We start from the raw sequence: 12821 nt of genomic DNA on the forward strand, positions 1-12821 counted from the left end.
TCTGAGACAGGACAGATCCGTGAGAATCAGGAGGGGGTGTCAATGTCATTCCTGTGACTGCAAGGCTGATTGGAAGAGTCCCATGACATCCACTCCTTGAGTGCTGCTGTCCAAGGCATGGCTCAGTCTGTGATGACCATGGCTGAAGGCTTCGACCGCATGTCCCAGCCGATGAGGGACGTGTCCCAGGTGCAGGTGGACATTGCCGAGGTATTCATTGAGGACCATGACTAAGGGCGTCGATACCATGATACAGTCAATGTGGAACCTCCAGGATTGGTGACTCAAAGTTCTCTGGAGCTCACTCCAGCTGCCCCTCCATCCCATGGAGTCCCACAAGGCTCCATGGGCACCATCAGGGAGGTGGACATGCTGGAGGCCAACCCCTGGCCTACCATCAAGGAGACGACGGCAGTTTCCAGTCCTTCTGAATCCCGCCTTCCTGACACCGATGCAACTCAAGGGCAGAACACTTTGGCATGGCAACACCAGTGACGCCGTTCGGTCGGTTAAGGGGGGCTTCAGGAACTTCAGAAGACGTCCGCCAAAGGTATCAAAGGCCACAGTGCATAGAAAGCAGCAGGCTGCCTCCACCTCTGAGATGTATCCTGGAGACACGCCTTGACGTAGCAGTAGACCATGGCTGATCAAGAAGACTGAGGATCTCTGAGTGAGCTCTGAGGGGGAAGGCAAATCTGTCACAGTGAAATGTTCATTATTAAAACATTTCACACCTCGTACATATAAAGCCTCTGTCATGTCAATCTTCACAGCAAGCCTGTCCGCATCCCTGCCCTCCTGTTTTCCTCCACATCCCTGGCACAGTGATTCAAGATCAAACAATCCCGATACAGACACCGCTGTGTGGGCGCACTGTCAGCAGAAAAACAGGAGTCAGACTTAACCAGGTCCTGAGGAGCACCAGAGCTTTCCTCAATCTCCTGCCTTGGATAGTGACCCGCTGACAGTGCAACACAGGCCCATCAGCCTGGTGAAGCCACACAGACCCTTGCAGGAGAGAACAGGGTGGTCAGGGAGGGGAGGGTTTGGGTGGGGGGCAGGAAATGGAGAGGGTAAAGGGGAGGGAGTGGGAGAGGAAATTGGATGCGGGGTATCGAGCTGACGGACACAGCTTCATCCTAAGAGAATCTGGAGAGAATGAGTGCCTCCTTGGTCCTCCTCACTGGAGCCTGTCCTCTATCCTTCACCTCCTCCTCGGGTTTGGCCTTCAGTCCCTCCTGGTCTGCCACCTCCTCCTCAGGTGAGCTTGCATGCCTCTCTGCCTCCTCCTCCTCCAGCATGTTGTCCCACTGTTGTGACAGATTGTGCAGGGCACAGCAGACCACACCAAAGTGGGAGAACCTCTGGGGGTACACTGTAGGGCACCGCCAACGAGGTCAAGGCTTTAGAACTGCATCTTTAGCAGACAGTTGAACTGCTCAATGACAGCACGAGCAGCAGCGTGGGTCTCATTGGAAAGGGCCTTCGCCTTGACCTTAGGCCTCCATACGTGTATCATCAATTTGACCTCAGCGGGTATCTCTTGTCCTCCACCAACCCATCATTGTTGGGTGGTCCTCGAAGACATCAAAGATCTCGGCATTCCCCAAGATATACCGGTCACGCACGCTCTCAGGGTAGCAGGCACACAATCTGAACTTTCAGGGAGCGGTATCCCTTCCTGTTAATATAGTGAGCTGTTGCCACTTTATTAACAAACCACAAGCCCCAGTATGTTTCTTGTATTGACCAAATGACCACACAACCAGTATGTTAGTTCAAAGACAGTTTGCGGCTATGTATTAAACTACACCTATCAACTAAGATGACCTTTACTTAACTTCTGGATGACCAGCTCTGTGCAGGTAGATAAGGTCTTTATCTGAGTCCCCACATGTGTCGGCTGGAAGTCATCCGGCTCGTCTCGGCTGCGGCTCATCTCTCTCAGGTGGGGATCGCTGGTCTTGAGCTTGGCTGGTTGTTATGCTGCAGTTGGTGTGGGCACAGGCCGGTCCCAAAAAAGGCTGATCCCTGGTGTGCAGGGTTTCTTATCCTTCTTCTCTTTCACGTACTTTTGGGTGGGGTTAACTCAGAATCCAATGGATCGATAGGGTCTCCATCACTCTGGTCGATACCGGCCAATTAGGGGTGGGTACCTTGATGGCTAGGCGGGTCCTAGTCGTTATTGTCCAAGTGCGTAGGCCTTTCCAAATTAAGGGAGGTGGCACTGGGGCATGTGCTCCTGTTGCTATTCCTTAATTTTAGTCTATTGTCCTGTGGAAATCGGTGATTGAACTTTAACAGGTGCAAGTTTCAATTCGGTTTGGTTTTCCTTTGCTCAATACACAGAGGCTGTGCACTATCTGCATCCTGACTTGACCACAATTCCCTTTATCCTTTACGGGCGGCCATTATTGATGGCCACAGCGCTCTCTGATTCATCGGTGTGCAGTGAGACATAGAACATAGAACGATACAGCGCAGTACAGGCCCTTCGGCCCTCGATGTTGCACCGACATGGAAAAAATCTAAAGGCCATCTAACCTACACTATGCCCTTATCATCCATATGCTTATCCAATAAATTTTTAAATGCCCTCAATGTTGGCGAGTTCACTACTGTTGCAGGTAGGGCATTCCACGGTCTCACCACTCTTTGCGTAAAAAAACCCACCTCTGACCTCTGTCCTATATCTATTACCCCTCAATTTAAGGCCATGTCCCCTCGTGCTAGCCACCTCCATCCGCGGGAGAAGGCTCTCGCTGTCCACCCTATCACATGTGTGCCATCAATCTCCCCCTAGACCTGGGATACCCCAGTGATAGCAACAACTCCTGCAGTCTGGGCGTGTTGATGAGCCTGGTGCAGGTCGAAGTTGATATAGTATAATGCCTGGGCATACAGAGCAATCATCACCTGCTGGATGCACTTGCAGTGGAATATTGTGATATGCCACACAGCTCCCCGCTCAATCCCTAGAATGACCCGGTAGCATACATGTTTAGGGCTGCTGTGATATTTACGGCCACCGTGGGAAGGTGTCCACCTCCTCTAATGGCTGCCATGTCTACGAGGCCACAGTCTTCTGCCCCATATGCTGTCCATTAGCTCATGAGAGGACCAACAATGTCTGCACAACTTGTGTTGTCACTGGACTCGCCTTCTGGGTCCTTCCTCAGCCTGAAGGGTGACCAGACCGTCAGGGGGTGTAGCGGACCCCTTCACCTCCGACCTGTGTTAGCGTTGCTGCTTTAATCATCTGCCACAAACACAGTGAGGGCAGCCTCCGCGCCATCCACACCAGCAAAACATTGTTTTATCTGGAAGGAATAGGAGAAAGAGAGAGACGGAGAATCAGTTAGGTCTTCCATCCCGGGATTCTCATATCTCCCAAGCCTCCCCCACCTTTACACATGACAGTCCCGCTTTCTCTCAGAGTGCCAGCCAGTGAGTCAGTATGTGCTGGCAAACCTCGCTCTGCACAGTCACCACAGTCACGTCCGGAGCCCCCTGACCCCAGACCTCTGCCAGGAACATTAGGCAGCTCGTGTTCAGCTGCCTTCCGCTCATCCACTATCCTTTGGCCATGGGAGGATCCTCAATCTTGAAACCCTGCTCTTCACTGTTTGATTGTTGGCAGCTGCCTCTATACTGCTGATGCTCCTAGAGTAATGATAATCATCTTTATTACTGTCACAAGTAGGCTTACATTCACACTGGAATGAAGTTACTGTGAAAAGCCTCTAGTTGCCACACTCCGGTGCCTGTTCGGGTACATAGATGGAGAATTCAGAATGTCCAATTCACTTAACAGCATGTCTTTCAGAACTTGTGGGAGGAAACCGGAGTAGGCGGAGGAAACCCATGTAAACACGGGGAGAACATGCAGACTCCACACAGACGATGACCAAGCTGGGAATTGAACCTGGAACCTTGGTGCTGTTTTGGTATCAAAGTTTTTTGGACATGCAATGCACTAATCATTTTCTGATACAGGCCACCTGTGCCTTTGAGGAAGCACTTGAGAGTTGAGCAGCGTGAAGCTCTCACAACAAACTAGGCTAATTCCTCATTTGAAATAGCCTTCAACTGTGCAGCGAGAGGCTGCTCACGGCCAAAGGGGGTGAATTTGACTCATGACAGAAACTGTAACAGGGCTCTGTCCTGGGTCAGTTTGGTTGGACAGACAGGCTGCACATGCAAAACTATTCACCCCCCTGGCCCAGGGTGACCCCCAACCTGGAACGCCATATCCCTCCGACCAAGCCATTCCCTCTGAAGGGTACGCCCCCCCGCCCGACTTCTGGGGCACTTGATCTGTATGCCCAAAAATAGAAATGGCTACTTACCTCCTCACCACCTCAGCAGCCATTGTGCCAATTTCACGTTTTTGAAAACGAGTACTAAACGACGCCCGCTTGACTTTCCGCTGGGGAATCGGGAAATTCCTGGGAGTTGATTAAATTCAACTTTAATCTCACTAATGGGGCAGCACGGTAGCATTGTGGATAGCATAATTGCTTCACAGCTCCAGGAGCCCAGGTTCAATTCCGGCTTGGGTCACTGTCTGTGCGGAGTCTGCACATCCTCCCCCGTGTGTGCGTGGGTTTCCTCCGGGTGCTCCGGTTTCCTCCCACAGTCACAAAGATGTGCGGGTTAAGTGGATTGGCCATGATAAATTGCCCTTAGTGTCCAAAATTGCCCTTAGTGTTGGGTGGTGTTATTGGGTTATGGGGATAGGGTGGAGGTGTGGGCTTGGGTAGGGTGCTCTTTCCAAGAGCCGGTGCAGACTCGATGGACCGAATGGCCTCCTTCTGTACTGTAAATTCTATGATTCCATGAAGTGAACGCAAATTAGGGTTAATGATAGTCTTGCCATTTTTGGGTGAGATTCAGAACACACCATCAGGATCAAGCCGGGTGACTTGCTAAATAGTTTGCGCCAGGCGCAGATCTCAATTTTGCCCTCACCTGGCCTCTTCCTGCTCCTATTTTCTCCATTTCTACATTCACCCAGCATGGCCAGAAATTTGTTCGGCACAACGTGGTCGCTGAATCGCGCCCTATATTTATGTCTCAGGAAGGTCATTTAATTCATCTTTATTAAAACCATTAAGTGATTGCTAACATCCTATCTTCACAACAGCTTGTTTCTGCTTTTCCCATACCAACCTCCCCGAACAGGCGCTGGAATGTGGCGACTAGGAGCTTTTCACAGTAACTTCATTTGAAGTCTACTTGTGACAATAAGTGATTATCATTTTCATTTTTCATTTCTTAATTGTCTCAAGCATTTTGCCTTCAGATTGCCATTCACTGTGTCTGTGTTGAAGGATGTCTGCATACACTCGAACCCTTGCCTCAATCTTCTGATTTGAGTGGTGAGTGTTACTAACCGACTGAAACAAACATGAAGACTGCAACTTACTGCAAGTGATCATCCCTTCACTGAAAGAAACAATTGCAAATAATGGTAGCATGGTAGCATGGTGGTTAGCATAAATGCTTCACAGCTCCAGGGTCCCAGGTTCGATTCCTGGCTGGGTCACTGTCTGTGCGGAGTCTGCACGTCCTCCCCGTGTGTGCGTGGGTTTCCTCCGGGTGCTCTGGTTTCCTCCCACAGTCCAAAGATGTGCGGGTTAGGTTGATTGGCTATGCTAAATTGCCCTTAGTGTCCTAAAAAATAAGGTTAATTGGGGGGGGGGGGGTTGTTGGGTTACGTGGATAGGTTGACTTGAGTAGGGTGATCATTGCTCGGGGGTGATCATTGCTCGGCACAACATCGAGGGCCGAAGGGCCTGTTCTGTGCTGTACTGTTCTATCTATCTATCCCGCTGATAAATCGAATTCACAGCCCATTAATTAAACTAAGATCCATCTCTTTAAACAGGCTCTGCATTTAGTAACAGCGATGAGGAAGGATATGCTAATCCCATACCCAGTGCGCAATATTAAACAAATGGAAGAAAAAAACGGGCCAAAATACAATCTCTTTCTTTACCACTGAACCCTGTGCGATTTCTGGTTCCGTAGTCAGCACGACACAGAAACATAGCAAACGATTAAAGGGCAACTTACCTGTGTTACACATTCGAGACCAAGGATATATAATGAAAACCAAACACCCATTATCAGATAAAGGCGCTTTGGTCGCAGAAACGTGGGGAACTGGTCCAGCAGGGTTGTTATAATTGCTTCTGATTAAATAAAAGTTCAATGAAATCAGTTATTAATAAATAATGCACACAGTCTCAGGAAAACCCACCATGGGATACATGAAAGCCCCTGACCAGAGGAGTAGTTAGGGTTGGATTCCTCTCCACTCTTTGTAACACTGGAGGGAAGTCTGCCCATTATAAGATTACAAAGCAGAATATCACTACTGTACAGTACAACGTTTGCTTGTGCTTAAGCTCTGTTTGTGCCAGGAGCAGGAATCTGATGATCTCCCCCTGCTGGGGCAGATTGAGAACTTCAGAATCTCTGTTCTCATGCAGTTCTTTCAAACCATTTGCAGCAAACTCGAGGGGTCAGTGTTGCAGCACTACAACACGTGGTGAAATTTGAATTCAATAAAAAATTCTGGAATCAAAAGTGTAATGATGACAATGAAACCGTTGTTGATAAAAAAAAACCCCATCTGGTTAACTGATGTCCTTTTAAGGAAGGAAATCTGGGGTCCTTAACTGGTTTGGCCTACATGTGACTCCAGGCCCACTGCAATGTGGTTGACTCTCAAAAGGACGAGCAAGCCACTCAAGGGTAACTAGGGATGGACAATAAATTCTGGCCCAGCCAGCGATGCCAACATCCTTGAATGATTTAGGAAACAAGAGGACAGAAGGCCAAATGCCATTGATGAGAGGGCATCTCAACCTTTCCTGCAGGACGCTGGGAGCTGTAATAAGGAGGATGAAAAGGAGAATTGGAGGAAAAAGCTTGCTTCCGTGTACCCAGCAAGATGTTTCAGGGAGAAGCGACGTTCCAAACAATGGCCCCGAGTGGGAGACTCAGTCGTACTCTCACTTGGAGAGTTAAAGCCATCCGTCAATGGATTAACTCTGCACCAAATAGATGAGGAAGCAATCAGAACGAGGGTTGAAATTGAATAAACAATATCCACGCAGAACAATAATAATAATCGCTTATTGTCACAAGTAGGCTTCGATGAAGTTGCTGTGAAAAGCCCCTAGTCTCCACATTCCGGCACCTGTTCGGGGAGGCTGGAATGGGAATTGAACCATGCTGCTGGTCTCGTTCTGCATTACAAGCCAGCTGTCTTAGCCCACTGTGCTAAACCAGTCCCTGAGCCCCAAAATGGGGTTGGGACTCACACCTTTATTGCGTGTGTTATCTCAAAGCAGCGAGATGGGCATTTCAGATACTAGAAACTCCTTCCTTTCGTAGAAGAAAATCTAAATCAAATCAGGATTTAAGACAGAGGTCACAACGAATGGCTTCCAACCATTCACTAAATGTCTTTGCTGCTGCAGCTTTTCCTGGTGTGAATTCCAGAGACCAACTCTTCATGAACCCCAGTCAGCAGAATATTAACCAATGTCAGAATAAAGGGTTATGGAATTGACTGCTTCACACAATCCATAGTGAGATTGTTATCAATATGGATGATTGCCCATCCCTATTTGCCCCTGGACTGAAGGGCCTTTGGGAATCAATCACATTGCTGTGGGTTCGGAGTCACATGGAGATCAGAAGGACAACAGGTTCCTTCCCCAAAGGGAATTAGTAAGTCAGATGAGGTTTTTAATGACAATGGTTTTATGGTCATCGTTAGACATTTAATTCAAGGCAAATTGGATTCAATCTGCTGTGCGGGATTTGAACTAGGGCCCCCAGAACATTGCTTGGATCTCTGGATTAATAATTCAGTGACAATACCACTACATCCCCACCTCCCAAAATATAAAGAGATCCAGGGATCAGATAGAGATCTTTAAAGGTGGTATATGGATTAAAATGGCCGTGAAAATTACTCTGGACTTTTACACTCGGTACTACATATAAGTAGGAAGTGCAAACATTTCTAAAGGACATTGTTTCGGACAAAAGTGGAAATGTGTAGCACTGGCAGTCCCACTGTCAGCAAGATATTGAAGCCAGTGAGAAAGTATACAAAGAAGCTGGATCAGGATGATGCCCTGAATTTGAGGTAAAAACGGAAAGTGTTGGAAAAACCCAGTCGGTTTGGAAGTATCTGTGGAGAGAGAAACAGAGCCAACTCTGCTTCTCTCTCCAAAGATGCTGTAAGATCTGCCAGCACTTTCCGCTTTTAATTCAGATTTTCTAGGATCTGCAGTGTTTTATTTGACGGTCATAAAGAAAGGTTTGGAAAATTGAGGCTTTTTCAGGAATCAAGAAAGATTGAGGGAAGTTGAGGAAGAATTCTAAACTAATAATAACAGGAAATTATGACAGATTGTGTTAGTGGCTATTAAATTGTTCATTAATATAGGAATATAGATGGAGAATGATCACGAAAAGTTCAACGGGCGAGGTTAGGTGAAATATTATGAACATTAGAATAAGAACGGTGGCGCAGTGGTTAGCACTGCTGCCTCATGGTGTTGAGGTCCCAGGTTCAATCCCGGCCCTGGGTCACTGTCCGTGAGTGTCTGCACATTCCCCCTAGGTAGATGGCCATGCTAAATTGCCCCTTAATTGGAAAAAATGAATTGGGTACATTAAAAATTAAAAAAAAATAGAATTAGAATTGTTTTACCACAAATGAATTTTGGGAAAGAGATTGTGGATCAGTAAAAACAAAATTGTATCAGTAACTGAAAAGGAAGAATGCTAAAAGCTTAGGTGGGAAAATTAAATTAGTTAACAGCAGCCCCCAAATGGATATTTAATGACTACTAATATGTTACCCACCGCTGCCAGTCAGGCTGGTAGCTGATGGCAGTCAGACTTTGTCTCTAGCAAGAGTTTTAGGAGGTGGGATCAAGTCAGGGAGATTTCCAATAAAAGATTTTCTAATTTTTCCCCCAAGCTCGCCTCCAGAACCATCTCTGTGGGACCAGAAAAATTCCACTTATGGAGTGGGCGGGGCAACGGATCAGACTGGATAACAACAGCTAAAGAGATGGCACTGACACAGTTGGGCTGGGCTGAATGGATTGGCCTCTATCATAGTTTCATAGAATTTACAGTACAGAAGGAGGCCATTTGGCCCATCGAGTCTGCACCGGCTCCTGGAAAGAGCACCCTACCCAAGGTTAACACTTCCACCCTGTCCCCATAACCCAGTAACCCCACACAAACTAAGGGCAATTTTGGACACTAAGGGCAATTTATCATGGCCAATCCACCTAACCTGCACATTTTTGGACTGTGGGAGGAAACCGGAGCACCCGGAGGAAACCCACGCACACACGGGGAGGATGTGCAGACTCCGCACAGACAGTGACCCACGCCGGAATCGAGCCTGAGACCCTGGAGCTGTGAAGCGATTGTGCTATCCACAATTCTACCGTGCCGCTATCATGCAATTAGAATTTTTCTATATTAAACAAATTGGATTACAATTGCTGAATGCCAAAATGCCTCAAAAGTCGGCACGTCCGATTGATTTGAATATGGGGTTTGATCCTGATATTTATAGGGAGGGAGGCAATAACAATGTCTGGGGAATAGATCAGCTCGAAATGAACGCTCAACCTCCTGGTTCAGGGGTGAGAAACCTCCGAAATGAAATACGACTAGAAATTCTTCCAGGTTATGGGGTGATATATGTATGGCTCTTATTTAAATGCAGATGTTAGCCTATTTAAAATGCACAGGTAATTAAAATAACGAGCAGACTGTCCCAAAGAAACATTACACATTCATCCACTAACAATACTGTAATTTCACACCTATGTTATCAACCTGAGACTCTGGTGTTGAAATTTGTCGCACTAATTTTACAGGCATGAAATGGGTGTAAGAGGGGCTTGCATGGAAAACAGCGATGTCCATTCAGCAAGTGAGCTGTCAGCTTGTCATTGAAAGTCCCTGTTTAGGTGTTCACGACCTGGCCTGAAACTGCTGTTAAGTTCTTTGCATATGTAAAACAACAGTCCCATTGGCTTCTTGAGGCTGCCTTCACACAGGGTGTTGGTCAAATGTGTTAGTCAGGGCTGCATGTGGTGCAGTGGTTAGCATTGGGACTACGGCGCTGAGGACCTGGGGTCGAATCCCGTGGAGTTTGCACGTTCTCCCTGTATCTGTGTGGGTTTCACCCCCACAACCCAAAGATGCACGGTTAAGTGGATTGGCCATTCTAAATTGCCCCTTAATTGGAAAAAAATAATTGGGCACTCTAAATTTTTTAAAAATGTGTTAGTCAAGTGAATGACTCCAGTACATTACAAGCACACTGCTGTAATATTCTCAGGGACTTGGAGGTCGACTAATGGTTGTTCCAGGGACAGCTACAGCCCTCTCGAAAGATAAGTTAAAATTTTTGTCCCATGTAACTCATTACGAAGCCATGAGACACATTTTGCACTCCCAGGTTCTGCTCACATCCGATCTCCGTTCTCCTGGGATTGGCAAGCTCCCTCTGGAGCTGTACGTGGTGTAGCCAATTGCAAACTTGGAACATATAAATGACGCTGGAAGACTAATTCCCCATGGTGCTGGCACTGGCCTCATCAGAAGCGTGCATTATCAGCAGCACTGGGATTGCCCACCAATTAACACCCAATCACATTCCTTGGTTTATATGACTTCCTTTTCATAAAAATGGAGAGAGAGAGTAGTAAAATAAAGCAATGTCACTCTTACCGAAACCTGCAAACAGAGTGCTGAGTCCCAGAGTAACCAACATGAAGAAAAATAAAGCAGACCACAAAGGTGCCCATGGCAACTGTGCAAGAGTCTCTGGGTAGGCGATGAAAGCCAAACCGAAACCTAAACAATGGATAACAGTGAAATTATAAAATTATTGGTGCTTGCAAGAAAAATACTGAAAACTGATAGTATTTATTTATTTCATACGTTCATAAGATAGCGGAGCAAAATTAGGCCATTCGGCCCATCGAGTCTGCTTCGCCATTCTATCATGGCTCACCATCTGCTACCTACAATGTTATTTAAAATCCATCAATTGATTTACACTCTAGTTCATTAAAATGGACAACATTTTATTCAGTATTTATGTTTTAGAACAAAGAACATTACAGCACAAGAACAGGCCCTTCGGCCCACCAAGCCTGCGCCGACCCAGATTTGTTATTTAGACCTACTACATATTGCCCACATTATTTTGTGATTTCTTCTTATCAAGGTGGGTAATGTCTGTGATGGAGAACAAGGTAGAGAACAAGGTAGAGAACAAGGTAGTTTCCATTTACGAGACCCAGGACGCGATCCAATGGCCTTGTTGTGTCCGACTCGATGACGAGACGAGGGCGTTAAATCTCGTGAGATTCATTTTTTTTTTTTTTATAAATTTAGATTACCCAATTATTTTTTCCAATTAAGGGGCAATTTAGTGTGTCCAATCCACCTACTCTGCACATTTTTGGGTTGTGGGGGTGAAACCCACGCAGACACGGGGAGAATGTGCAAACTCCACACGGACAGTGACCCAGAGCCGGGATCGAACCTGGGACCTCAGCGCCGTGAGGCGGTTGTGCTAACCACTAGGCCACCGTGCTGCCCTTATCTCGTGAGATTCATGATGCTCACAATCTGGATCTCGCCCTCACTGAGTCAGATTCAGATTCATTTCTTTAATTGAGCTATTCGGCTCATTTAAATCTGTCTGCACCTGATTGTCCCGAGGTCCGGGAACTGGGAGAACTTGCAGTGGCACCATTTAGCACTTGTCCACACAAATGTGGACCAAGCGTATCAGCACCTGGGGGGATCACCCAGGCCATCCGAGGTCCCCAGTGTGCCAGGTTGGCAGTGCCAATGAGCCCAGGTGCCAGGTTGCCTGTATCAGGGAATAGGCCTGGGGCTGCCCTGCCCTGGGGTGAGTGATGATTCGAGCACACCGTAAGAGATAATTTGGGGCAGTGGGGGCTGCGGAGGCAGCAGTGGGGATTCCGAGAGGCGTCAAAAGATCAGACACCATTTTTAAATGCCACCCCAATATTCTCCTCAGTTTGTCGGTGCAGGAAGTGAGGTAGGTGCTGTTAAATAGCGGGGTCATTTTCAGCGCCCCAGGCACCAAAATGGGATTCTATTTTTTGCACGTTAAATCATGCCATCTGATTCTTGTGCATTAAATATTTCTTACAGTTATCTACAGAAAAATAGCAGTGGCTGCAATTGTCTCAGCAAATGCTGATCTTCAAGATGGCTGGAGCTCAAACATGAAGGAGGCCCCAGCACAGAGTTTACAACACTGCCTCAGTTGGCATGGGCTGTCTCAGCCTCCTGGAACAATGGCGTGAATTCTTTGGCTGGTGGACTCTTGTTTCCTGCCATCTGAAGAGTTGACAAGGAGCACATCCCCGCCTACTCTGGCTGTCCCTCAGCCTGTGAACACTAAACTGGTATTGAATGGCTGCAGGCAGGACTTCCGCCCCTCGCTCGGATATCTCTCCTCAGAGAGCTGCTTGTGGATCCGATTGACTGGCAACTTCCCACATCCTGCAGCAACAGCGCTGCAGTAGACTGGAGAGGTCGCTCAACAAAATATCAGAGACAGTTCAGGAACAAAAGGCCCAGGTAACATCAAGGAGGGTAGAGAAGACCTAAGGAGCGGGGCCTGAGAAGGGCGATCAGGGTCTTGGCCGAGAGAGTGCTGGGTAGGGAAGTGAGGAAGCCATCGGACCTGAAGTGGGGAGGGGTAACTCGACGTA

General features: G+C 47.4%; 1 protein-coding gene across 6 annotated transcripts in view; it reads right to left on the reverse strand.

Annotated features, from left to right (window-relative positions):
- Window positions 1-12821, reverse strand: part of LOC119952363 (sodium- and chloride-dependent neutral and basic amino acid transporter B(0+)-like) — a 109605-nt gene that overhangs the window by 18485 nt on the left and 78299 nt on the right. For 4 of the 6 annotated variants that reach the window (XM_038776064.1, XM_038776062.1, XM_038776061.1 and 1 more), the window contains 2 exons: window positions 10792-10917; window positions 6079-6197 (listed from right to left, as the gene is read on the reverse strand). In XM_038776064.1, the coding sequence (XP_038631992.1) occupies window positions 6079-6197; window positions 10792-10917 (245 nt within the window). The remainder of the gene's footprint in view (window positions 1-6078; window positions 6198-10791; window positions 10918-12821) is intronic. The other 2 variants (XM_038776059.1, XM_038776063.1) reach the window with 2 other exon arrangements.

This window comes from Scyliorhinus canicula, chromosome 17 (genome assembly GCF_902713615.1).
Source record: "Scyliorhinus canicula chromosome 17, sScyCan1.1, whole genome shotgun sequence".
NCBI lineage: Eukaryota > Metazoa > Chordata > Chondrichthyes > Carcharhiniformes > Scyliorhinidae > Scyliorhinus > Scyliorhinus canicula.